We start from the raw sequence: 27,695 nt of genomic DNA on the forward strand, positions 1-27,695 counted from the left end.
ACTATAGGCATTTTCTTTCATTCCAGGTTCTCCATTTCCTCTGCTTCAGGCCCCTTCTGCTTCTGCTTCTCTACTGCTGCAGCAATTAAGCCCCTCCCTTAGAGAATCCAATGGCAAAGGGCCATTTCCAAGATTCTGTTCCATGCTCTAGTTCCAGGAGAGTCCAGCAGTTTCCACCTCCGGCAGAGACCCTAGTGAAAAGGTGTCTTAGCATTGGCACTTGAGATAGGCCCCCTATCTCCCTCTCAACCCACTTCCATCAGCGCCTTCAAGAAAGAGCCTCTGGCCAGTGTCACAGCAAAGCCCTCTGATGCTCTAAGAAATCCTGGCAAGCTAGTGACTGGGGGTGTGGTTGGGGTCCCAAGACTCAACATCCCTTACACACTCAAACTATCTGGATGTTACTTGGGGACTTTGGACTGGGGAGAGTGAGGGAAGGGCACATCTGAAAAAGCTGAGCAGGCTGCTCCAGGGTGGAGGGAAAAGGGAGGGGAGAGGTGAGGTGCTGGAAGGGGTGGGGACAGAAGGGCTGGCCAGAACAGGACGCTGCTGTTGCTGCTGCTGCTGCTGCTGCTGTGCAGGGGGCATTCATTGTACGGACAACAGAACAGTTGGGACAGTTAGGATAACGAAACGGGGCCTTCGAGTACCTTACTTTTCCATTTTCGGCCATGACAGAGAGCTCGGACAAAGTTCCTATCACTATGGTAGGGCCTGAGGACGTTGAGTTTTGCAGTCCCCCGGTGAGTACCTCCTGGTCCCCAAGACTGGCGTGGAGTGAGTCCAGACGCAGGGACCCGGACTGCGTGTGAGTGCCAGATCCATTTCTGGGATCAGGAATTTGTGGCATTGGATGTGTGGTGATGAGAGAATCAAATGAGAATGCCCAGTGTGGGGGTGGAGTGGCAGGGTGCACAGGATCCTCCACAGGTGTGGAGGGAACCTCTTGTGACAGCAGAGGGTGCGGGACTGAGGGGCTAGGGGGTCTGCCTAGGGAAGAGTCTGCTATGCTGCTTCCATGTCTGAAGTTAAGGGACCCTCAAGAGGCAGCATCTGAGTGTGCTTGGAGCCAAGGCTTCCTACTCCAATCCTCACGGTTTCCCGGGGACAGGACGCAGGGATCGCGAGTGTGGGTGGGGCGGCAACAATTCCATCTCCTGCCCCGTAGGCGTACGCCACCGTGACCGTGAAGCCCTCCGGGAGCCCTACACGGCTGCTCAAGGTGGGAGCTGTGGTCCTCATTTCTGGCGCGGTGCTGCTGCTCTTCGGCGCCATCGGGGCCTTCTACTTTTGGAAGGGAAATGACAATCACGTAAGTTCAATGAGTGGCTCCAGTTGGGATGCAAGGACCGCCAGGTGCGCGGGGTGGCCGAACCCCTAGGTGGAGCCAGAGCGCTGGTCGGCCGGTGGGCACAGCCTGCTGCTCCCTTTGGTCCCCTTGGTTCTCTTGGGATACCTCCCTTCGTGGGTTTATCACAAAGTGGGTACAGGGCACAGGGTAGGCAAGTTCAGGGTTTCTAGGACGAAACCAGAAAGGGAGACTTCGAGAACGCCCTGGACACTGTGGGGAAAGTCATTCTCTGTCATCACAGCCTAAGGAAGCCACCAGGCAGCTGTGGGGCAGTGGGGAGGCCACGCAGCCTCTCTAACTTCTTATCCAGAAAGAAAGAAATGAAAGTAAATGATCCTTGATGCCTGTCCCAGCTGAGGAAAGCTATAAATTTAAATAGGACAAAGGGTAAAAAGAATATCCAGACCTACACTGAGGGGAAATCTTTATCTTTAAGAAAGTTCTCCTGTTTGTGACCTATTTATTCATTCTCCCTTTTCTGTGTTAAAACAAAAAGTCAGACTTCCTTAGAGGTAACAAATCTCTTTTAAGAATCAGTGTGGTCACCTGTGATTTAATGGCAAATGTCTCACTAACTCTTCTCTTCCCTTTATCTGATCATTGAGATTAAGGCCAGATAGACTCTCTCAAGAAGTATAAAAACTGCTTCTGTCTGAAGTGGGCAGCGTTCCAGTGTGTTCTCTAAATACCTGAGTGTATCCACCTGTGTTAAAGGGGGGATTTTTATCTTGGTGACCATTGCCACGCCAGGTATAAGCTTATTTCAGCTAATGGAAAAGAATTCCATCTCCAGGGAGCACACAAAGGGCTCTTTCTTAATCACTGTCCTCCAAGGATCGCTGACCGCCTCTTCCCCCCCTCTCCCACCATGAAATTCAAAGCATGAACAAATTCCAGTACTTAGAGAAAATGGTGCTGAAAGCAAGTCAACCATTTTACACATCACATTTCTGCAGTCACTGCATAATTTGTATTTTTAACTCAAATGCCTAATGTAGATAAGCATGCCATTTAGCACTGAGTCTGTTTTAGAGACTATATCAAATTTACAAGCATCAATTTGTAAGATTGGAATTGCGATGTGTTTTGTGTGGATTTGAAAAGTGCCTTAATGTATTTGTATTTTAAATATAGACACTGGTCCAGATGCTCATATATGAAAGCACAGAATTTGAACATGAGAGTGATTTTAATGTCTATGTCTCCATTAGTAACGGGGTTGAGATTGTCACCCTTTGGGAAATTTGATGGTGTTAGAATGTAAATACTGTCTTTTAGATAAAATCTCCAGGATGAAAGAAATTTGAAGACAAAAAATAGCTTTGCTTTTTAAGGGTTTTTTTGTGGGGGGAGAGTAAATATTTTGGCCAAGAAAGCAATACCATTTGGCATTTAATTAAAGACAGACATGACTAGCTGACAAGCTTCTTAGACTGAGCCATCACCCTGAAGAAGTGGGTTTCCTCTCTTCATATCTTTCATTTTCCTGCAAGATGTTTGGTTTAAGAGAGCAGTATTAAATTCTAATAATATAGAGGAATAGTAAATCACATTTTATTGCTAACAATCAAAGTTATTGCTATTTCCTACACAGACAGAAGAATGAAGAAAATCATGGCTTTTTTTTCTGGAAAAAAAATTGTCTAATGCTGTTCCATATTATTTAAGTCTGGCAAACAAATCACAAAATTTGAAGTAGAGTGCATTTGACAGTGTCTATGCTATACACACGCATGGATCTGCTGTCTTTGAATGGAACTCTAAATCACCCAAACACAGTGTAGTCAAAAAAGGTAAGTATCACACAGGAACCATCATCGAGCTAATGGACTCCCCATTCTCTGGAGAGTTTCAGAGAGTCTGGCTCTCTGCATTAGCTTACAAAGGAGAACCAGATGTGAAGTTCTCCCCTCTCCCTTTCATATGGCTCACTCCCCAAGGACAGGTCTGCTCAAATTTAGCTGGAGGGTTACCAAGCACAGGGCACAAATAACGAGGAGATCACTGACGGAGCTCAAATATTGAGGCCATTTTTCATCCACATTATTGTAAATGGAACAAGGCGTTGAGATATGGGAAATTCCCATCAGTGCCAGACAACTGACAACTCTACCCGTTCAGTGAAGGAGGACCATTGCTTGCGGCCTTTTTCTTAGATTAATTTTTCTAGACATTTTCCCAAACATTATGTAATTAATCTTATAGAACCGAGGCCTTATTAAAATCTCATTAGCAAATATCCTTGGCTGTAAAAGGCACCATATTGAGCAGAATTTTGGCAAATAATAAACCTCATTGTAGTTGGCGAGAAACAGCCTTAGGTGCCAACAGCTCCCTGGGTTTAGAGAAGATAACAACGTAATTGCGTGATTGCCGCTCCAGCAACTCAGCTTCCTGCCCTGCTCAGGGCCGAACTTTGGAAACTGCAGACTGCCTTCCACCCTCCCCCTACTGATACCCCACCAAGAGGGCACAGGCTTTTCCTGCAACCACCAGCTTGAGCTAGATCTGATGTGAGCTGTAGCTAGGGAACCTCTGCTCAGGAGAACGGCGCAACTGGTGGAAAGTGAAAGTAGGACTGAAAGGGCCAAAGCCAGCCTGGTATGCAGTTGTCTATGACATGTCTGGGGCAGGGGATAAGGAGGAACCGGCCAAAAAGAATTTCTAAATGGTTAAATTCTTAAATGTCGCACTGCCTTAGTTGCTGTCATCTGAGTGGGGGACAACGGTGCCAGTAGGAAGCTCACAGGCCAGGTTCCTCAACAGTCACGGCTAACCCATGTGTGTACAATGGCTGCTCTGAGCTCCCAGGGCAGAACAGAGCCTGCTTTCTCAGCAGAAAGGCCTGGTTTGGCCAAAACCAAAAAAAAAAAAAAAACTCCAGGCTTCTATAACTGGGATGCTTCGATGGGAGAAGGTGGAACAGGCTGTTGGGCTCTGCTCCATCTCTGCTAAGTCTGAATCCTACGGGGTGCCCCCTCTCCCCCCCCAGCCCTCCACCCACCCGCCTGCAGTCAGGGCGGAACTGGAGGGGCTGGGTTCCTGGAAGGAGGCAGGAGGGCAGGGATGGACATGCTGGAGTGGATATTTCTTCTCTGCCTAGGAGGAAGGGTAGGAGTCACAGAGCCATTCTCTGATGATAAAATAGTGCCCTGTGTGTCTAGTAATAATGAGTTTTCTCCAAGTAATGATCCTGTAACAACAGCTACGTGTTTCTAGTGTTTATCCGGTAGTAGTCGTCACTCTTCATAATGAGGGGGTGGAAATCAGACTTGAATAAAATCACAGCTCTCTGCAGTGCTGAGTGGCTGACCTGACATGAGATAGAAACTTGGTCAACCATTCTCAGCCTTTCCCCTTTGAAGACTTGCACGTGTGTACTTGTGGGTGACCATGCATGCACTTTATATGTTAGGCAGATGATAGCTATATAATGGACGATTAATGAAGACAAATAGCTACCAAAAGTCCTAAAAAGCAGGAAAGAAGAGAAACGCTGCCTCCAGTCCCACCACATACAGAAAGTCTAACGGGGCGGCAGCAGCTGGACAGGAGCAGTGTGTGGATTATGTTTAAGCTATTGTAGTGATAAGCTGTCCAAACAAAGAAAGCCCTTCGGATAATTTATAAGTTTTTTGTTTTTATTTTGTTTTTCGTTTGGGTTTTTTCTCTCTCTCTCTCTCTCTCTCTCTCTCTCTCTCTCTCTCTCTCTCTCTCTCTCTCTCTCTCTCTCTCTCGTTTCTCTATGCAACCCTTGCTATCCTGGAGTTTGGAGTAGACCAGGCTGGCCTTGAACTCACAGAGATCTGCCTGTCTCTGCCTCCCAAGTGCTACTGTGTGTAAGACAGGCCCCAGCCCCGTCTCAAATCCTTATCATATACTCCCCCGCACATTTAACCTTGACTGGTGAGTTTTAAAAACCAGTCTCCAAGCAGAGATGCCAGTGTTTCAGCCAAATGCCTTTCCATCTATTCGTGGGTGGTTCTCAGACCAGCTACAAATAGAATTAAACTTTAGAAAACTAAACACTGATGTTCAACCCCCAGCTTCACAGGCCCTGATTTAATTGGTCCAGATATGGTACCTAGAGCATCTATTCAGGTGCTTCTGATGTGTAGCCAAGATCCGAGCTCTTGAGCTCTTTAAGCAGCTATCAGAGACTACCAAAGATTTTACTTAGAAAGTATTTTAAAACAATCAGGCTGAGGAGATGGCTCCTTTGCTAAAATGCTTGCCATGCAGCCTTCAGGAGCGGAAACCACATTGTAATCCTGTCACCAACGAGACCAAGACTGGCTTGCCAGCTGGCCAGTCTAGTCGAATTAAGTCAGTTCCAGTTTCAGTGAGACACAATGTCTCAAAAAAGGAAGGTGGTTAAGGATTAAGGAAGATACCTGACATTAACCTCTGTCTTACACACACACACACACACACACACACACCACGGGGAGGCATGTATTCATCCATGTGCACAAATACATGCATACTCACGAATATCTGTACACACACCACACACACACACACACACACACACACAAAATCACTGTATTAACTGACTGGTGTATGGATAGAGTCCTCAAATACAAATGTATTACTATTATTGCTGCTTTTGTGTATCTACGAAAAAGATGGGACCCGCCTCACATACTGTGGATCTAAAGATAAGCCCCGAATTGCTGAAAGAAAGAGTGCACCAAAGACTCTTCTGTTCCCCGATAGATTTACAACGTTCGTTACACCGTGAGTATCGATGGGAGACTACAAGACGGGTCCATGGAAATAGATGCTGCAAACAACTTGGAGACCTTTAAAATGGGAAGTGGAGCAGAAGAAGCAATTGAAGTTAATGATTTCCAAAATGTAAGTACATTTCACACATTTACAGAGTCTAACAGGCAAAGCCCTGGCTTTTCCAGTCTGAGGAGAAGCAGTCACTCTCTCACGCATGCAGTGATTACTGTTCTTTGCAGCAGCTTTGGTGTCAGCAACCCACCTGTAACGTGTAGCTTCTGCTCCTTGAGAAAGGATCCTGCTTTGTCTTCCACCTTCGTGCAAGGAAGAGGAAACATGGGGGAATATACAAAATAGCAAAACCCTTCCAGTGCAGTAGGCCCAGCTGTCAGGAAGGATATCACTTGAGCCCAGGAGTTTGAAGCAGCCTGAACAACATGAGATACCCGTCTCCGGGCCAAAAAAAAAAAAAAGAGTTTGGAAGTGAGTTGTGAGTTTACTTTTAGAAAATAAAAGATATATGGACTTAGAAGGAAAAAAAAAAAAAAAAAGCTTATTGTTTCATTGTTTCAAATGGGAAAGTACAATGCCATTGCTAAGAACAAACTCTTCTTGAAAGAGGAAGGCTCATGAGAACCATGTCATTCTGAGAGATATTCTATACTTTGTCATGTAGAGTGCTCAGTCTTCAACAACAGCAAGGGCAAAACTTAGGATTTCTAGACAATAAAGACATTTTAATGGCTGGGTGCTTTGTTAACAGTAGGTTCTATGTCTATATTTTTCTAATTTGTATTTAATCCAGAAAATAAGCATGGGTGGGTGCCTATCATAGCCCACGTCTCCTGCCATCGACTATTACAAAAGAAACATTTGAGTCCCCTTTTCGTTTTGAGCAAAATTTAATTTCCAGGCAATCTGAGACACTGGGCCCTTCGCTGATGCTTCACTGTGCATCTGCTAATAGAAGTGTCACTTGGGCTACATTTCCTGTTGGCTGACAAAAATCTTATTCTGTTCTGTTGTGCGATGAGGAAGAAGCATTAGTGTTTGGGTTCTTCTGCTAAATCTGCAGCCGAAGTAGGTGAAGCATCATGGTGAAGGAGAGCTCTTGAAAATAATGTCTCTGCTGATAGTTTATTGGTCTACAAACATCTCATCAACCCATCTTCCCCTGATTTATGAGAAAAACGAAAGAAGCTTTTCATTTACACGAAAGCACTCTCCTCTTGTGGGAACCAAAACACGCTTCACCAGTCCTTTTGAATTCCCAGCAGATGCTAGAATTAGTGCTCTGAGATGCCGAATATCGATGCTGGCAAAGCCTGGCTGTGTTCACAGAGGGCCCTGCCCTGGGGACGGGCTCTGCAGCCCTGAGTGTGCCCAGCTGCACTTTGTGTGGTCATCACATTGCAAATGGTTCTGGTCTGTGCACAAGTATAATTTCTCTGGACCTATTAAATGCTTTTACTGCAAAACCCAGGACAGGGCAAAATACTTTTTCTCTGTACTACTCAATAGAAACTAATAAAATGTGGTTCCTCTGTACACATCATTCAATCCAGAACAAAATTGAATACCTGTGATGTGCCACAATGTCAAAATATGCAAAGGGGGCTGTGAGGATGGATTACAAAAGGCCCCTTACTCTTGGGAGGTTGACGTGTCAAGAATATCCTCTGAAAATATTTTAATCCCAAACCTATATATCTGTTTTATAATCCTTTGCTTCTTTCTAATAATGGTATTGATTGTGTTTTGTTCTCATAGACGAACAGGGCCACAAATATTTCATAAACTGATCAATTCTCTTTGATAGCTTCTACATTTCTCTAAGTCAGAACTGGTGAGTGGAACATTTTTTTGATGGATAGTACCTGCTATGGGTTTAAACAAGCCTGGCCTTTTGAAAAGACATGAATCAGACTCTGTGGGCATCTTCTATTACTTTTGCCTCTATTTTAAACCATCAGTCAAACACAGGAAGTGTTGATTGAGGCTCACTGTACGGAGGGATGGCGCTAAGCATAGGAATGGAAGATGACTGACATTTATCCTTCAAGGATCTTCTGGTCCGGTCTAGAAGAAAGACATGCACACAGAAATGGCTTGAGGTCAGCCCAGAAATGTGCCGTGATAAGCTATGGGCAAAGTGTGCTCCCCACACAAGACATCACTGCGAATTAGAGGTTTTGCACAGGCATGGCAGAGGTGAGGACACAGTCATTGAATAATGTCCTAAGGAATGATTTGTGGTGCTGGGAACTGAACCAAGGGGCTTTCTTGTGCTAAACTAGCACCCTTCCACTCAGCTATAGCCCCAACTCTTTTGAGAAACAGTTTGAACTTTAACATAAAGAGCTAGAAAGGCTACTACAAAAGGATCCACAGTCCCCCTCCCAGTGCGGTCAACTATGTCAAGGACGGAGATGGAGACTGATGAAAATTCGGGTGGGAGCTAGATCATGAAAGGTTCTGCCCTGTACATTGATACCTGGGACCCCGGTATTTTAACATAGTCCAACAGAGAACAGACACAGTAAGAGAGAGGAGCACTGCGAAAACAAGTGCCCCAAACTTTGTTCCCTAAGACATAAACAAACAACACACAAGGGTCGATTCACAGTTCATGATTTGTAGTCTAAAAGATTATACCCTGACAAGCATCCATGCTGTTGGCTAAAGCCAAGTTCCTCAGACCTGAAACTATATTTCAGTAACAAAAGCCACGGGTAGAAACTGAGAATAGACAGCTGCACATATGGATATTCTGGGTTTTCAGAAAACAATTCTTTTAACATGTGGATATCTGAAAGTTGTGATTTAAAACCTGGAGGGGGAGAAAAACTACAACATGAGCCTACCTTGAAAGTAGGTAGGTTATTGATTTAAAAAATCAATATAACCCTCAACTGTAATGTAAAGGAACAATAAAATGAGGGTAATTTATTATGAAATATGGATTTCATATGTACATGCTCTGCCAGATGCATTAGCTGATATTAATATAGTCAAGTGCATCTACTGGTCATTTGAAGACCGTCAGTGCCACGCCCACGGTGCAGATGGTCACGGGTGTGCTTTGACAGTTAAATGGTATGAGTTTTTCTCAGGCAGTAGGCATCAGTACTGATGCCTTGACAGGCATGGCTGTGCATGCCTGCCAACCCAGAACTTAGGAAGCGGAAATAGGGTTGTGACTTTGAGAGAAGTCTGAGATTCTGTCTCAAAAATAAAACAAAAACTAATTTATTTCCATTTCTAAGTTGCCGTTTATAGGAAATTGACAGTGCTGAGAGCTATGCTCAGTCACTGTGTATTTATATGTAAAATGAGAATGGTAGCCTGTGCCAGGCAAGTCCCCACAAGCAGCTTTGATTCCTAAGACATGGGACACTTGGTTCTTCAGGATTCCAGGGATCTACAAGACCCCCCAAAAACAGAATATCCCAATCTTTGATTCAGACTCTTCCAAAGGCTTCTAAAATGCCTGCTGGGAACAAGACTTCCTCCCTCCTTAAGGCCCTCCCTAAGGAAGCATAGCTAGGGTGGTATCATATGGTTCTTTTGACGAACAAATGTTAGATTTTTTTGTTGGTTTTCTGTTTTTTGTTGGTTTTTTCCTTTAAATCTCCACTTGTTACCTTTGTTAGCAAATGTCTCCATTATCATGGGCGTCCAGGGCCCAGTTTGTTTGTTAGCAGAGGAGCTTTGCCTGACTTCCTTGTGCTTCTCCATCTGTTTGATCTTTAATATATATGGTATCACTTGTGGATTTGCAGCTAGACTGGATGGTGACGTGTGAATTCCCTTCCACGGGTCCCAACCCATGGGCTGTCAGCAACCTGTGCAGTGCGTGGACTGTGAGAATCAACAGTTCTAGGTGGACTTTAAGTGTAGTCATCTGCAGTAGGATCTGCTCTCCCCAGGCGTACTGGAATGATGTATGCTTTCCTCCCCATACATCTCATGTTCAGAGAGCAATGATCTCTCTCCCTCCCTTGATTTTTAAGCTACAAGTTGCAGGTTTACATGCAGGATAGAAACAACAGAACTTGAGAAGTAGCATAGCAGATGCCAGTGGTTCTCAAGCTGTCTCCCTGAGGTACCAGCAGGACAGCCTCCAAGGGCTTGAGGAAAATAACAAACTTAAGACATCCTGAGTCAGAAATCCTCCCCTGGGCTTGCGACCCGACCTTCTGGGTTTTGTCCCAGTGACTGTTACAAACAAGTGTTTCTGAGTCCTAGGTTAGGAGAAACATGGGCTAGACGACTATTATAGTCATGTAAAAACTCTGCAAAGTTCCCTTCACCCTAAACTGCTGGGCCTTCAATTCCAGCTGTCCATCATTGCCATCTGGTGGTTTAAAAATACTCATAGATCGAGCCCCACTACCAATGCAGTAAGAATCTGTTGGGATAGTCCAGCAGCTGGGTTCTGTTTTTAGGTTGGTTTTTGTTTGTTTATTTTGACAAGATCTCATGTACCCCAGGCTGGCCTACATACTCACTGTATAACCAAGGATGACCTTACGCTTTCCATCTTCCCGCCTCCACCTCCCAAGAGCTGTATACTACAAAGCCCGGTTATATCAACTATGTTCTTAAAATCTCTCCATGGGACTTTGGTTCCCAAAGCAAATCTCTGTAGTCAGGCCACGCCTCTTCTTTGTTGGGGAGCTAGGTGAAGAGAAATAAGGTGACAGGGTTACAACTTGCAGGCCTTAAACTACAAGTCCTAGATTTACATGCAGGGAAGGAGCAGCACAACTTTGGGAAGTAGCAGAGCAGATGCCAGTGGCTCTCAAACATGAACAAAAGGTCTGCTGCTGTATGGCACAGAGTGGGCCATGCAGGAAGACCCAGCCTCCCCTGCTATTCTAAGTCTGTTACCTGACAGCCTCTGTAGGGTTCAGGTCCTGAGCATGAATATGATAGATTCCTGTGATTCTCCTTCAGCATGACATTTGGTTACCTTCATTCTCCACTTAAGAATCCTGAGCCCGTAGCACTGGATTTGTGCTTTCCTCCCCCAACTCCTTCTCAGTGACTTCAACGGTACAGCCTCGTCCTACACTGATCCCAACACAACAGGAGGTCATGGAGGTTCAGACATGCAGGGGAAATCTACATTATTAGGGATAAATGTTATGACCTTTTAGAATATTTAGATCATCTAGTCATCATGAATCGACATCGGCAGAGTCAAGTAAACACTCCGGGGACAGCGTGTGCAGCTCCCTTTCACACCCTCTTCAGGTGGAAAGCAGTGCCCAGCTGTCAACTCAGGAGCTTTGTGCCGATGTGTCCCCTAAGGCTGGTCCCCAGCCAGGAGGAGACACTGTTTATATCTCAGAGGGGACAAAACAAAACACCAAGTCCTCTGGTAAGGTTTAGCTCCTGGTGCTGTGTGAAGTTTTTCTGTTTACGTCAGACTCAGTAACTTGGGAAAGCTCAGAATTAAGGGAATTCATTAATTCAGCCAACATCTTCAGAGGAGCTTTGTAAGATCCCAGGCGTGCTCACACATGTACACCTCAGATACTGATCTCAAGAAGTTTGTAACTGAGAACCAGAGACCAAGTGACAAATGAAAGATGAAGCTTAGGAAAAGTCAGAGACAGAGAACTCACCCAGGCCACGAGCTCAGAAAGGGTTGCATGGATGGAGGGCCAGTTCCTGAGCTCCATACACAGTTAGAGTGCCAACAAGAGCTGCATGGCTCAGGTATCACCCCTCACCATCACTCCTCCTGGGCGTGGTCTCTACAGTATCCTCCCTACCATTCCTAGCCTTTTTATTAGCCATGTTTTCTCTGTGACCCTTATTTCTACCTGAATTTATATTTTCTTCTTATTGGAAGACAATGCTAAAGATAAATTTCATGGTAGCCAGGATTTTATCTTATGTTTACCTCTACACATAATGGACGGAGTAAGTGGATAGACAAATAAACTTTTATCTCATAGGGCATCACTGGGATCCGTTTTGCTGGAGGAGAGAAGTGCTACATCAAAGCACAGGTGAAGGCTCGCATCCCTGAGGTGGGCATTGTGACCAAGCAGAGCATCTCTGAACTGGTGGGTACCAACACACACGACGGGCGGATACACTAGGCCTTTTTCCTTGGCAGGTTCATGACTACAACCTAAGTTTTATTTCTTTTCTACTAGAAGAACTTCTCTGTCCTGCTGGCTCCCAGCCATCTTTCTGACATGGTGCAGCATATTTAAAGGTTTGGGGAAGCATGTTTTAAAGTGCATTAGCTGTGATAACTCAGTGTGGAAAGTTGCTTGCTGCCAAATGTTACTCCTGAAATTTGAGAGAGAAAAAACAGTTCCACAATTTTGAGCCAAATGTGAAGCAAGCTTTAATTAAATACTGGCCAGGTTGATGGGTTCTGGCCAGGTCCACGTTTTACAGAGGCTTAAAAAGGCAAACCCACAGTTCACTGTATTCACTGTATTTCCCATCGGGTCCAATCAGGGGCAAGCATACATCCCCTCGTGTTATTTCCTGCCTATGTACCTCCTGCCTACGTCCAATCAAGCATATCCAGTGGGGAGGGGGACTTGTTTAGGGGAGCAAAAACATGTCACTTGGGCAAGTGGAGCTTACAGGTTAACTTTGCCTCTTGCACAAGCCTGCCAATCTGAGCCTAGAACCCACATGGTAGAAAGAACAAACCAGCTCTTTCAAGTTGTTCTCCAATTTCCACCTGTGTGCTGTAGCTACACACACACACACACACACACACACACACACACACACACACACACAGAGAGAGAGAGAGAGAGAGAGAGAGAGAGAGAGAAATCGAGAAAGAAATCGAGAGAGAGACAGAGACAGAGAGACAGAGAGACACAGAGAGACACAGAAAAACACAGACACACACCCAGAAACACACACACATAAACAAACAAACAAACAAACATAAAAGTGCCCAAGAGCATTAGAGATTTGACACCCAGGTAGCCCTTATTTATCTAATGTTAAATGGCCATCTGATCAATGATTAGAAGTCCAAAATAAAATCAAAAGTCCACAAGGTAAAATCTTCATGAAAGGGACTTTAAGAAACCCCCTAGCCTTAGCCCTACAAAATGTGGGAATTCTTCCCAAATATTCTGGATAGCTGGTCACCCAGAAAGTGGTTGGAGCGCTCTTCCCATGGGTGTTTAATCCACCCGTGAGCTGAGATGCTCCCCATAGCTCTTCCCTTTGGCTCAAGGCAGCTTAAATGAAGCTATACGAAGCTTGTAGATTTTATTTTTTTAAAGCAAGAAATTGAATTAAGGCCTTACCAGCAGGGCAGAGCCTATGCTATAGCTATATACACACATACACACACACATATATATGTGTGTGTATGTGTATATACACATACATATATATACATATATACATGTATGTGTATATATATACATATATGTGTTATATATATAATCACAGGGTCTCCATAAGTCACACAGGGTCAAAGTTAGCCTTGAAAGCTTGGACTACAGTAGAACTCACTACATAGCCAGGCTGACCTCAAACTCTACATGTTTTAAAGACTTAATTCTTCCATCTGTTACTAGTAAATTGCCTATAAGCCTGGTATTTTGTTGGTTTTGTATAACTTGAAATTGAACTTAAGGCCTCACACATGCTAGGTAATCACTCCACAAGCTGTATACCTGAGTTTTAAAACCTAAACATTGCTGGGCGGTGGTGCCCCACACCTTTAATCCCAGCACTTGGAAGGCAGAGGCAGGCAGATTTCTGAGTTAGAGGCCAGCCTGGTCTACAGAGTGAGCTCCAGGACAGCCAGGGCTACACGGAGAAACCTAAAACCTAAATGTTAGGACTGCACAGAGTCCTAGAGACACATTTAATAGTAATGTTCCTCACCTTACTCTTCCAGGGCTTACAGAGTGGTCACACCCATGACCGGCTCTCATCTGAGCTGTGACAGATATGGGGGAGGAGGACAGACTTGGGAGTCATAAAAATGTAGATCCAAAAGCCAGCTCTGCCACCTGCTGTGGATGTGGCTGTAGCTCCTTGACCCTCTCAGTTCTGTCAGCTTTCAACGGCTGCATGCACACTCTGCCCTTGCCTGAGAACCCACTAGAAGGTGAGCGGCAAGATGGCTGCTCATAACTGCTAATTTTATTATGATCATCACTGAGCCTTCCTATCCCTGAGAGGGAAGTGAAAGGAGCCGCAGATCCCTCAGGACCACTAAGGGGAAGGGTGCCTAGAAACCACCTAATTGTTTGCTCCCAGGCGAGCAACAGCAGGTGACATCTCAAAGCTGAACAAAACACAAGCTACAAACAAACCTGGAGACATTGAACGTGGAAGTCCTGATACTTCTCATCACACCCAGCTACCCTGTTCTTCCTTCTGTAAGGTGGCCTCCAGACCCCCATGCCCCCATGCTCCATTTGTTCTCCCTGTGAGCTGTGCTCTGTATGAACTCACAGAGGGCAGCCTAAAACCTGGGTGGGACGTTCCTTTGCTGTAGCCCTGGGGCTTCTCTTTATCACACAGCCTGCACATCTTCCCCGCACTCTGCTGCTGCTACCCTGCCTATGAACTCAGTCTCTTTCCTGCCGACTCTAGATTACCCAGCTCTGAACACTGCTTTATAGTATACAACTTTACACCTCTCTCTCTCTCTCTCTCTCTCTCTCTCTCTCTCTCTCTCTGTGTGTGTGTGTGTGTGTGTGTGTGTGTGTGTGTGTGTGTGTGTGTCTTACCCACTGAGCCATCTCACTGGCTCTAATTATTTATCCCTAAAATTTAAAACAATACTTTGATACTATGGAACATCTGACAAGCCAGGCAATGGTGTCACATGCTTTTAATCCCAGGACTTGGGAGGCAGAGGCAAGCAGATCTCTAAGTGTGAGGCCAACCTGATCTATAGAGGTAACTCCCGGACAGCCAGGGCTACACAGAGAAACCCTGTCTCAAAAATAAATATAATAAACACATGAATGTATAGAGAAAAATAGAATAATATCATGACTCCATAATCTTGAAGTAACAAATGGTAACAGTTTGGTGATTTTTGTGTTTTTGCTTTTGTGATAATCTTTTCAGAGATGAAATTAGGCTATTCCAAAATTCTTATTTTCACTTTAGCTTTAAATTGCAGGTTATGGTGTACAAATGGTAAATCAGCATATGATTATACTTTTTTTGTAGACAAGAACTCACCATATATATATATATCAGACAGGTGATATATCAGACTGGCCTTTAATGCACACAGATCTGCTGGTCTCTGACTCTGCCTCCCAAGTGCTAAGATTAAAGGCACGAGTCACCACACCCACCTATGACTCTACTTTTGAGAGTCTCTTTAGTCAAATATTTCAGGTACCCTCAATTTCAGGTAATAATACTTGAAAATAATGATTCAAGTATGGTAAATACTTTTGTATTTTAATCTTTCCACTTGATTCTTAGACCGGAGCAGACTGTCTCATGCTTCTGTTGTTTACCACATGCATGATAGATCCTCTCTAGATAAAAATCAATGCAGAAAGTACAGTTGGCCAAATCTGCCCTGTTCGGAGCCTGCATGCTCCCAGACTGACAACATCCCTGGCTTACAGGGCGCATCTATGTGTGTCATCCCCAGCATCCCCTCCTCTCCACAGCCTTCAGGCTATGACGGGGCAGATTTATGAATCACTTGCTGTCATAAATTTTTCAACAGTTTTGTATAACTTTAAAGGGCTACTGTGCTCAAAGAACAGTCATTTCCTGGATGGAGCCACTTGATTTAAGGTAAATAACTGGGTGTTACCTTCCTCCAATAACTCTAAGCTGTTTAAGGCAACCATGTGCCTGAGGGAGGAAACCCAAATGAAGTGCTGCTTTTACCTGTAGTGAGGAAAAAAAATTTTTAATTTCTCCAACCTACTGCAAAGTAATAAATACATGAAAGGAACAACTTGGCAAAAATAAATAAATAAATTTGTCTCCTGGGTTATCAAACCATCCTCAGCATCTTTCTGTAGAAGGAAATCCGGGGCTTAGCTTTGAAATCTCAGTGGTGTGCTTGATGTGGGGAACATCTGAGATAAGTTTTGTTATAACTGGGAACAGGAGAAATGGTTTATGTTAAATAACACTTTGAACTGGAGACATTAAAGAACCAATCACTTGCCTTTTCCATTGTTGTTTGGAAGCTGCAGAACCAAAAAAAAAAAAAAAAGATTTTTCACTTCAAATGAAGAGTTCCTCTGTCCTTTATAGGATTTCAGGGTCTGTTCAATTGCCTTTCCTCAAACACATCTTTGATCGAAAACATCAGATTAACCTAAATCTCAAAGTCGGTATCAAGTAATTTTCACTTCGACTCTAAACACTTCTGTTCACACATTGCAGCCGTCTAGAAGCAGGGGGTTGAGAGCTGTGCTGGGTCCTGAGGAGACTAAAGACTGGAGCCTTACCGTGTACATGCATCAAATGTGTACACTCAGAATTGTCCCTGAGTTTGCACAAAGCAAAAAAAAAAATCCTTTGGTACCCAGACTCAACAATCAACATGTACCAGCCTCCTCTGCTCACATGCATTTCATGTTTCCAGGAAGGCAAGATCATGCCAGTTAAATATGAAGAGAACTCTCTGATTTGGGTGGCCGTGGACCAGCCTGTGAAGGACAACAGCTTCTTGAGTCCTAAAATCCTTGAACTCTGTGATGACCTGCCTATTTTCTGGCTTAAGCCCATGTATCCAAAAGGTAAAATTGAAATAGGGCTTGGAATTCCCCAGTCTCAGCCTCCGGGGCTCTTGGGAGCCCCCTCCACTGACCTGAGGTGGTAGGACCAATAGGGTAGCCGGGGATGTGTGTTGGCTGAGTCTTGGTAATTAGCATGAGAGATACAAGAGAAGGAAAATGACAGGGTGGGGGTGGGAGTGGGGGTGCCCCTGCAGTGTGGAAGGGAAGGCACAGCAGGGTTAACAGGAGGCAGGGCAGGAAGACGGAGCACTCCTCCTAACCGTGGTGCTTATTTATGACGCCCCTGCTTCTTTCTGCACTGCCCCTTAATCTCAGTTGTTCGAGCCTTCCAATTTTACATTTCTTTATTCTCAAAGCACAGCATCGGGGGACTAAGAAGCTGTCATGCTGCCAATGCTTTATTATATTCGAACCCAGAATTATGGGACAGCCAAAAGCTGCTGTGGGTATAGGCTAAGATTCCTCATATTCAAGGCTCAAGCATTGGCTTCCAAACCCAGAGAAAATAAGTGCAGAGCCCCCTTGGTGTCAGGCGGGAGCTCACCTCTGAGCCATTTCTGGGTGACAAAGGCCAGGTGATCCCAGCAGGCCTCACCCTCTCTCATCCCCAAAGGGCCTCACACCTCATTTCTACTGCGGTCAACACACTGGTCTCCCCAAGGCCTACTTTGTAACTGTGGAGAGGGAGGCCGCTCGCTCTCCTTGCACATATGAGATAGGCTGTTTTCAGAAAGGTTTTATTGCACAGTAGAAGACGGAAATGAAGAAATGGACAAAGTGAGGGCATGGAGTCCATTGGCTTGTCGAGATACTGTTCAGAACAGAAAGAACAATTTACCTGGAAAAAAAAAAAAAAAAAAAAAAAAACAGAAGCAGTTCTATGGATGGATGGTAGTGATGGTTATACAACATTTACAAACAAAACTAGCTAAAATGAGCAAGGCCTGCTAGCACTGCTTGTTAATCCAGGCCCTAGGAAGGCTGAGGCAGAAGGATCAGATGAAGGCTATCCTCAACTACACAGTGAGCAAGGCCAGCCTGTGCTATATGATACCCTGTCTATTGCTATGCTTGCTTTACCACAAGCAAAACAATAGCATAGAAAGTATAGATTTCTGATCCTACCGTGACCAACTGATACTTAGTATTCACAAGTCTCATCTTGCTCAAAAGCCTGGAGAAGATGGTTCTCTGAGCTAGTGCCGTATCACACCTGACAGAGGATTGAGAAGGACCCTGAGGCAGTAGGCAGGCTCAGTAAGAAACAATGTCCCAAGCCCGTAGAGCTAACGCAAACCCTGGAAATGCTTTCTTACTCTCTGTGGATCCTCATCTCATGGCCACATCCCACTTTTCAGTCCACGCTCCTGTTGTCTAGGTGAGGCCTTTTTGCTGTCTACCACCCAGGACCATTATCCTTTCCATTGACAGAGTAGAATATCCCACACGACCACATAGCTCTCCCTGATCTCAAGGCAAGCCTCAGAACTCCCTGGAGTTCATTCACTCACTCATTTACAGAGTGTCATTTATAAAATGTTATTTATGAAGGTCTATCCTGTGCCACGTAACTTGTTCTAGGCCAGAGACACATAGGGAATGCCACAGAAAACAATACTCCCAGAGTTCTCCCTTGCAGGGCTGGGAGGACAGCTCAGTGGATAGGGATCAGAGCTCAGGCAGCAGTCTAACTGGTGAGCCCCAGGAGCTACAAAGAGATGAATATGAAAGAAAACAAAAAAACAAAAAACAAGGTAGATGGTTCCTAAGGAACAACACCTAAGGTTAACTAACCAATGACCTAGACACACACGAAATAGGCAGACTGTGTATTAATAATAGGAGATGCTATGCAAAATACACTGAGGGGACAGGGAATACGGATGGAGACTGGAGAAATGGCAGTACCAAGATGAATGATACAACCCCTGGAAAGAAGCGTATTCCCTAGGTCTAAGATGGTCCCTTCACCCTTTGAGCATAAACACACGGTAAGATCTTACACACTCAGTCAATGCAATATCTACACAAGAACTACTGGAGTTGTGGGCAGGATCAATGATAGAGTGTTTGCCTGGTTTGATACAACCCACACACATGTACACCACAATGTAGACTTTATATAAATCCCTCAGATTAGCAAAGGACTAAGTAAATGTTGATGTATACATAGGAATAGCATAGGCATTAAAATGAGTTTCCCCTAATCTGTGATAAGTGCACCTGTATTTTAGGATAAAATGAGGAAATTAAATCTCTCCTCTATGATGCCAGCCCCTGTCTGGTTCTAGTAAAGGTCTTGCAGCCTGCACATTGGCTGTTGGCAACGACTGACCAGCAGTATCTTACAGCCAGATAATCAAAGGTGGACGGTAGGTGGACAGAGCCCAGAAATGGACAGCCGATGTCCTGGAGCAACACACTGTCCTCATTTACTCTTTACCAAGAACTGTTGATATAACTCATATTTCCAAGGTCCAGAGAAGGATACTAAGATAAAGAGACTAATTTGTCTGAGGTCCTTCAACTAGCTGAGGAGGTATGAGCTGAATTCAGGTCTGCGTGGTGCTTCTCAAACAATGCTATTTTTGGAAGCTACCTACAGCTTCAAAGCACATCTTGGTTCTCAAAAATAACAAATTATAGAGATGGCACCTAACATTTGTGTGCTTATTGTACACCAAGACCCTTAGGTGTGGCTTTAATTAGCCCTGTCATTAGCCTATGAGTGAGATACCATTTTAGACAAAGAAGCGAAGGCTCAGGGAGACTCTGCAGTAAATGCTATGCAGTACCTTCCATCTCTGCTTCTCACCTGTCAGCTTCACTGCAGGATTCGTGCTAAAATGGTTAACTAGAGCGCTGGGTTGGAAGCCAGGGTTCCTATCTAGACCTTGCTGTCACTCAGTCTGTGACCTTGACTAGCCACTTGATGCCTTTCTATACCATGGGATTTGGTTTTGTTTTTTTTTTGTTTTTTTTGTTTTTTTTTTTTAAAGAATTAACCAAGACAATAGCTCATATGAAAATGTAAAGCTTTATATCTATATAATCAATTACTTATTTATATATGGTATATACACATATATAATATACTCCCACTCCATATACTCCCGATCCCCCATACACTCCCACAAATACATTTCTAAGTGTGTATATATATATATGTATATGTATATATTGACTCAAGAGTACATAAGGCTGTAGGTTACAGCATACCTGATCAACAGTGTTTTCAACACACAAGCTGCATTGTACATATAACCCAAAGTCAACAGACGTGAGCTTTCTGGCATTGTGGCCACTCCCTCACACCTTAGCCTCTTTTTCCGATTACCATTTTGCTGAATGTAGCATGCTACCTCATCATCCTTGTGCTCACTTACCAGTTCCAAATTCCAGACAGCACATTTACATCCGGGAAAAACACACAGAAACCTATTCTATGGTTTCGATTTAGAAATAGCGTGCCCGGCTACTCCTCGCCGCAAACACGGCAGGAACAATGAGTACTATTTTATTTGTTCAAATCCTATGGTGAAGTGAGGGGGGAATCAGGGGAGGCGAGTGGGGGAGAGGGGTGTTTGAGAACAGAAGTTTGTCAACCAGTGTCTGCTGCAATCAGGAGTATGACATCGACTGGGAAGCTAGGCTAGGACATGGTTCATACCTGCAATCCTCACTCTAAAATGCAGAACTGCCTTAATTGTTCATGTAAAGGAATTAATTTATAGCAAATTTTGCAGAAATCCAAAGAGAGAGAAGGGAAGTAGTGAGAAACAGCGCCCCCTCTACCACAAGACCACGCGATGAACCTCGACGCAACGCAGGCCCTGGGAGACTGAGTAACAGAACCAGACCCAATGTTCAGGATGACGAAGAACCTTTCAACCCTGACAACCCTTACCACGTGCGTACTGGTCTTTTCATGACATGCCCAGACAAATGCATTGCATGCGGTGCTGAAAGGGTATTTCTAAGATAGGTTTCATGCAAGCATAGACGGCGTCTTCATGATGCAAATTCAAAGTTGTTTCCTGTGTCATTGACAGGGGGGTAGGGGAGATTGTTGGAAGGTTATTTGGGTTTTTCTATTTTGGGTTTTTTTGTTTTTGTTTTGTTGTTGTTGTTGTTTTTGCTTTTTTTGGTTTTGTTTGTTTTGTTTTGGTCAAAGGGGGAAATCTATGAAAATAAATACCAGGAATCTGAGCATTTAAAAATGTCCCCAAGAGTATGCCCTCAAGGCAACAGAATCAAAGTATTCTCTTGCCCTGCTTACAGTCACTCTGGTCATCCATTCGGCACACATTTGTGGATTTCCTGGCTGTTCTAGGCCCTGTGCCCAGAAAGTCAACGGCAACCTTAGCCCTCAGGTCTCTCAGCCCAGACGGGATAGATTCTCATACCAGTAACAATACTCTAAGCTGAAGTGCTGGAAACAGGCCCGTAAGAAGGACACTAAGGAATTAAAACCCCCAAATCTAAGAAATACTTATAACTTACCACTACTACACTTTGCAGAGAAGGGAAACAGAATATGTATTTGTAGCTGGTTTTTTAAAATAAAACATAAGCACAGTTTTAAAAAACACAACAAAAGTGTACAGTGAAGTTGAGCTTCCAAAGCCTTCTACCCCAGACATTGTCTCTCTAACACCTTATTAATGACTATTTGCTCCATGTCTTTGCAGGGTTACACACAGAGGGAAAACACACCTTTTCAGCACAAAAATTCCATTCTACTTTCCAAATAGAATACAGTATTTGGGAAGAGTTCTCTCTCTCTCGTACTGTCCTACATTCAGTTAATGGCTTCTAGCCAGTTAGCCGCAGTCTAACATAATGCAGGCATGTGCTACGCCTCGACTGATTTGGCTTTGGTGGGCATAAAGTCTCTCCCTCGCATTCGATGCTGCTGACGCTGTTGTGGTTCACCTCTAAATGAGGTGATCCAGATGAGGCAGATGTAGCCCATTGATACTATGATGTAAGTATGCCTGTGGCATAAATACCAAAGCACAGCCCTAACACGTCTAAGTAGACAGGAGTTGTAGATTTTACTGGAGGTTACCAAATTGTTTTCCAAGAGATATGCCATCTATGTGTGATGGAAGTGATGAAAGGTCCTATTTCCTATCAGACTTTCCTGGGCATATGGTAGGCAAGGCAGGGGCTACTAAACACAAGCCTCATGCTTGCTAAGAACACACCCTACGATTGACTCTGCCCCAAGTTCTAGTAATACTGATCACCTTAGCCACTCTCTTGGGTGCATAAATTATGTCTTCTGCCTATTTATCATGCCTGTCTCTAATTATGTATAAAGATGACCATCGTTTCACACTAAATCAGTGGTTCTCAACCTGTGGGTCACAACCCCTTTGGGGGTAAAATGATGTTTTCACAGCGGTCACCTATGACCATTGGAAAACACAGATATTTACATTACAATTCATAACAGTCGCAAAATTCAGTTAAGAAGTAGCAACAAGAATAATTTTACGGCTGGGGGGCTCACAATAACACAAGGAACTGTATTAAAGGGTCATAGCACTAGCAAGGTTGAGAGCCACTGCACTAAATCCTTTGTGTGTTTTCTCCCTACCTCCAACAGTCCTACACTGCTTCACATATTGCAAACGTATTTTCTGGTTTATCATTTTAGACTAATGTATTTTAGAAGGATTTAGAGCAAAAGGTATTCTCCAAATAACCCAAGGCTTATCAGAAAATTCAGAACACCATAGCACTTTATTCCCTAAGCTCAAAGAATAACAAGAAGTATAATCTGAATAGGCAAACAAAATTTAATATAGTTTATTCCCCAGGTAGCCAGGCTAGATGAATTTGTTCAAGGTCTGAAGCTATCAGGCACTTTACAGAAGGGCAGGGGTGACTTGTCTGCCCTGGTTACAGATTTGAGTAATCCACATCCCCTGAAAAACCCCAATTATGTCAACTTTTTCCTTTATCATATGCTGAGTTTTAAGCAAAAATACTTTAAGCATTTTCCTCAAGATCTGTCCTTCACATGCTCCTCTAAGGAGAACCCTCCAGCAACAGCCTGAGATTTCCTCCCAATTTTGTTAATCCTAATGAGCCTCCCTATAAGGAAACACCTCTATTAACATTTACACACCCTCCACCCCAGAGAAGTCTGCAGTTAATCAGGGCCTGTCTGCTCATTGTTCTAAATGAGTCTATTTCAAGAGATTAAGGGCAAAGTAGTCTGAAGAACTGAAGAATAGTCTGAGGGAATGAGGCAGGCATTCTGAAGATAGTATCAGATGCTTCAGACAGTGTTAGGATTGCTGATTCTGTTGGGTGTGACAGTGGCAGTGCAGGTGGCAGTGCAGGTAGCAGTGCAGGTGGTAGTACAGGTGGCAGTGCAGGTGACAGTGCAGGTGGTAGTACAGGTGGCAGTGCAGATGGCAGTGCAGGTGGCAGTGCAGGTAGCAGTGCAGGTGGTAGTACAGGTGGCAGTGCAGGTGGTAGTACAGGTGGCAGTGCAGATGGCAGTGCAGGTGGCAGTGCAGTGTAGGTAGGTATTAACCACTCAGTCCTTTTAGAAGTACTTTTCCTACTTGTGACTGAAATGCCATGATGCCTTCAATCTTCCTTACATTTGTATCAGAACCCTCTTTATAGTACTTCAGAAAAACAAGTAAACTTGACAACAGGTTAACAGCTATCAAAATAAGCCAGTGTTCCGATGCTCCATAAAGGTTTTCCCACTTTCAAGAACATTTTGACTTTCCTCAAATTGACTAGACTTAAAAAAAAAAAAAAAAAAAAAAAAACCAACAACAAACCAATTCACAAGGCAGAGCTCAATGCCTCCAGGACAGGTGTTGAGATTAGATAGAGAATTTAAAACTCGGGATTTTTAGTGTGGTGCTCATAACTATAGTCTCGACACTCAAGAGGCAGAAGCAAGGACTGCTCTAAGATCAAGGCCAACTTGGACTATATACTGAGTTCAAGGCTAACCTGGGCAAGTGTGAGACCCTGTATCATCCCACCAATGTTCCCAGGTAAATCAGAACAAGGGCTTCTTGCCAGTACAATTAATGCATATCTAAAAGCATGCAGAAACCTGACCTGTAGGTTGTCGAAAAGATAAAGCAGATATAAAATCCAGCAGAGGGCAGTACTGTGATCTGTCTAGCAACAACAGTGGGGTCTCCCTTCATCTATAGGCTCCTGTTTGGGAACACCTAAGGCTCATCTTCCCTATGCTCTGATGCTGATATACAGGCAGGGGAGAGCAAGTGATTCAGCAGTGCTCTAGGAACCGAGGGGCTGGAAAGGGAGCTAGCCGAGCCCCAGATCAGTGAGCCTAAAGGAAGATTCCAGTGGCCACTGCCTGAAACTTACAGTAGCAGTTAGAATGCTCCTTTTGATCCTAAAGCTTCTTTTTTATGTTACCTAAAACAAAGTTGGTCACTACTGAGTGATAACCATGGCTCCTTACAGGCATGGAGGACCTTGAGGGTGTATCTTTAAAATACCACACAATGTTCTGCTGGTGACAGGTTAAACAGGCAAAGGTTCCAAAGGTTTGAAAACTTGTAACTGATTCTGATGATTTCTTGAGGCAGTGAACTCAGAATCTTATTTTAAAATAATATACATACGACACCCTCAGTAGAGGGAAGAAAATAATTGTCTTTCGTATCACAGCAGCAGGAAGGAGAAAGCATGACATTTGACCCTAGACTGGATCACGAAGGAATCTGCTGTATAGAATGCAGGCGGAGCTACACCCACTGCCAAAAGATCTGCGAACCACTGGGAGGCTACTATCCATGGCCTTACCATTACCAAGGATGTCGCTCAGCCTGCAGAGTTGTCATGCCATGCAGCTGGTGGGTTGCCCGCATCTTGGGCATGGTGTAAACCCAGTTCATCTATCATCAAGCAAGAATTAACATGAGAAGCATAGAGCATGTTCATGCCAAGGGACCACAAAGTATTTTATACTCAACCTGAATAATGTTATCCTGAATGCTACCACAGAACCCCTGTAGTGCACCGCTCTGTGTAAATGTACTGAAAGGGTAGTTTAAATCTACAACTACTATCCCTTTACTATTTGCTTTACCAACAAAGCCTATTGCAAGTCTTTAAAAGCTACTTTTGAAATAAACATGAAAAGTTATTTACAGTTTGTCCCAGATCTGTCATATACTTGAATTCCTTTTAATCAATTCATGACTGAAATCATCCCAATGGTTCTATTGTTTATATGGAATTCAAATGATCGTAACTTCACTGTTCTTCACTGTGTTATTTGCAGTCTTGCAAATGTGCCCAAAGGTCCCAGGAAAAGGAAGGAAGGAGGAAGGGAGGGAGGGAAGAAGGGAGGGAAGGAGGGAGGGAGGGAAGGGAAGGAGGGAGGGAGGGAGAGAAGGGAAGGAGGAAAGGAGGGAAGGGAAGGAGGGGAAAAAGAAACACATTTCAAACAAAAGGGGGAAGGGTCATAGAATGAAATCCATCTAATGAAATTCATGGCAGCCTTCAGTGTGGTACCCCATGGAATTATGACCTATACCTCCCACTGGCAAGTGATTAACAAGGGACAACCATATGTTAAGAGTCACCTTGAAAGCTGGGCCATGCCTTTGATTCCAGCACTCAGGAGGCAGAGGCAGACAGAGTTCTGAATTTGAGGCCAGTCTCATCTACAGAGTGAGTTCTAGGAAAGTCAGGCTACACAGAGAAACCCTATCTTGGGGGGTGGGGGGAAGAATATGTTACCTTGCAGGAAGAAAGTACTAGATTAAAGAACAATGCCCAAGAAAATAAATCAGACACATGGAAGATTTTAGTGACATTCTGAAAAGCATGTCTTCATCTCCTTCTGACGTGTTCTCAGTAAGCAGCCACAGAGCGAGCAGCACCATGGCTTTACATGTTTAGTACAGATCAGGCTGCCAATGAAATCCAATGGCCAGGCAGTGGCTGTCCTGGAAGCAGACCCGGCAGAGGCACTGCGGCTGAGGAGGAGGAGCGTGCTTGCTTAGGAAATCCTCAGGAACAAGCAATGATTTCAGAAATTGCAATATTAGATCAGGAAGACGCTGAAGTATTTTGTAATTTTGACATTTTAGTTTTGTATCCCACAGCTAGAGAGAGAGAGAGAGAGAGAGAGAGAGAGAGAGAGAGAGAGAGAGAGAGAGAGAGAGAGAGACCCAACTTTCCTGAGAGAAATGTTCACCCAAACAAAATCCTGAGATAGGGCTGGAGAGATGGCTCAGTGGTTAAGAGCACTGACTGCTCTTCCAGAGGTCCCAAGTTCAAATCCCAGCAACTACATGATGGCTTATAATGGGATATGATGCCCTCATCTGGTATGTCTTAAGACAGCTACAATGTACTCATAGATAAAATAAAATCTTTTTTAAAAATTCTGAAATAACAGAAGAGTCTCAATGCCAACTCTGAACAAGCCTTGTTATTGTGTGTTTGCCAATTAAAATCTATAAGATACAGAATTTTTAAAGCCTGGCTATTAAACGCTTCCACTTAGTTGGATGAAGAGGATCGGATCGGCACCCAAAGAAAGCACACACATGTAATGATGCCATGTCGTTCTCAGTCAGAAGCCACAGTCTACAGGTCAGTTTTCAAGCTAGATCTTTAAGGTGGTTGCTTTTTATTAACCAAGCAAAGCATGAGCTGTATGCTCTACCCATGCTCACACACCCATGGAGCCCAGAAACTTACAATGGATTCTAGAAACAAGATCAAAGGGATGTAGACAGGATTCAAAACCTTGCAGATGGAAGCAATAGCCTTCCTGGAGAACTCCAACGTGGAAGACTTCATGTAAGCAGGAGCTAGTCCATGAAGTGCAAGGATGGGCATTCCAGGCAGAGGACGTACGCTGGGGAACGGTGAAGAGGTATGACACTGGGTGGAACAAACTGGAAATGGAGAACTTCGGTAGGAAATATCAAGGCAGAAAAACAGCCAGAAGTTAATACCTTACATGACGTCCACTTGATAGACACACAAGTGGGAACCAACCAGACTCCAGGTAAGGAGACGGCTGGCTCGGTTTTCATGTTAGGTAAAGCATCTGGTTGGAGGGTATTCCGGAGGTCAAAGGGCAGCTCAGCAAGGAGCACAGGTCATAACAGAAAGCTGTCTCCTGCAAGATGCTTCTTTTTTAATGTTCTATTGGATGGAAGTACAGACAGACATAGAAATGGAGTACTTATTATTATTATTTTTACAGATGAGGGATCTCTGTTATAAAAAGTCATTGAATACAAAGGACAACAGTTTTTAAAACAAGTATTTGGTTGTTAACAAGGCTGGATGATGGGACCCAAATGTTCTCTTAGGGATTAAGATTACTTTTAGAGAAGAGTCAAGTGAGGAAATTAAGAACGTGTTTAAGGAAAAGACAGGAAAAGCAAAAGACTCCCATGACTTTGTACTAATTCTCTACTGTCTCTAAGCAGGCCAATTCTAAACTGCAAATCGTTGATTTTTGCTATATTGAACTCTGACCGAACCATATCATTGTGTACAGACAGACACTTGTATTGATGATGCCTTAATATTTTAGACACTTGTTTCTCAGTGGTGATGGTAAACCACTACTCGTAGAACATTGTAGGCTGGTTTTCAAGGTCCTGGTATGACCTGGGATAATTCACTCTTAGGTGTGGTATGTCAATGGACATAAAGCTGCTGCTATGTTTCAACCATGTATCAGTGTGTTCCTATTAACTCACATCACTGATGTATGCAAACGTTGATTGCTGCCAGTCTTAAAACTTGTGGACCTCATCCCTACATTTCTTCTACCACCTCAAATAATTCTAACATTGAAAAGATACACTACAATTACTCAA

General features: G+C 43.9%; 1 protein-coding gene and 1 long non-coding RNA gene across 3 annotated transcripts; one reads left to right on the forward strand and one right to left on the reverse strand.

Moving 5' to 3' along the window:
• Positions 1-522: 522 nt before the first annotated feature.
• Cnmd (chondromodulin) lies at positions 523-24,988 on the forward strand. 2 transcript variants are annotated; one of them, XM_034497518.2, is made up of 7 exons: positions 523-743; positions 1,169-1,312; positions 6,071-6,211; positions 12,052-12,162; positions 16,674-16,827; positions 20,574-20,737; positions 24,511-24,988. In XM_034497518.2, the coding sequence occupies exons 1-7, from the start codon at positions 672-674 to the stop codon at positions 24,724-24,726; spliced, it is 1,002 nt and encodes a 333-aa protein (XP_034353409.1). In that variant the 5' UTR covers positions 523-671; the 3' UTR covers positions 24,727-24,988. The 2 variants fall into 2 exon arrangements, with proteins under 2 accessions (XP_034353409.1, XP_034353410.1); XM_034497519.2 differs by having other exon boundaries at positions 24,514-24,988.
• On the reverse strand, positions 6,206-14,198 carry LOC143441666 (uncharacterized). Its single transcript, XR_013109248.1, has 3 exons — positions 13,976-14,198; positions 10,976-11,153; positions 6,206-10,762 (listed from the first exon to the last, which is right to left on the reverse strand). It is a non-coding gene; the product is annotated as an uncharacterized LOC143441666 (long non-coding RNA).
• Positions 24,989-27,695: the final 2,707 nt, after the last annotated feature.

Source organism: Arvicanthis niloticus, chromosome 3, assembly GCF_011762505.2.
Source record: "Arvicanthis niloticus isolate mArvNil1 chromosome 3, mArvNil1.pat.X, whole genome shotgun sequence".
Taxonomy (NCBI): domain Eukaryota; kingdom Metazoa; phylum Chordata; class Mammalia; order Rodentia; family Muridae; genus Arvicanthis; species Arvicanthis niloticus.

Bases quoted from the DNA above. Each gene is read 5' to 3' on its own strand.
- Cnmd (XM_034497518.2), top strand. From the start codon at position 672: ATGACAGAGAGCTCGGACAAAGTTCCTATCACTATGGTAGGGCCTGAG. The intron at 744-1,168 runs GTGAGTACCTCC...CCTGCCCCGTAG, and splicing joins TTGAGTTTTGCAGTCCCCCG to GCGTACGCCACCGTGACCGT. The intron at 16,828-20,573 runs GTAAAATTGAAA...CAAATTTTGCAG, and splicing joins TAAGCCCATGTATCCAAAAG to AAATCCAAAGAGAGAGAAGG.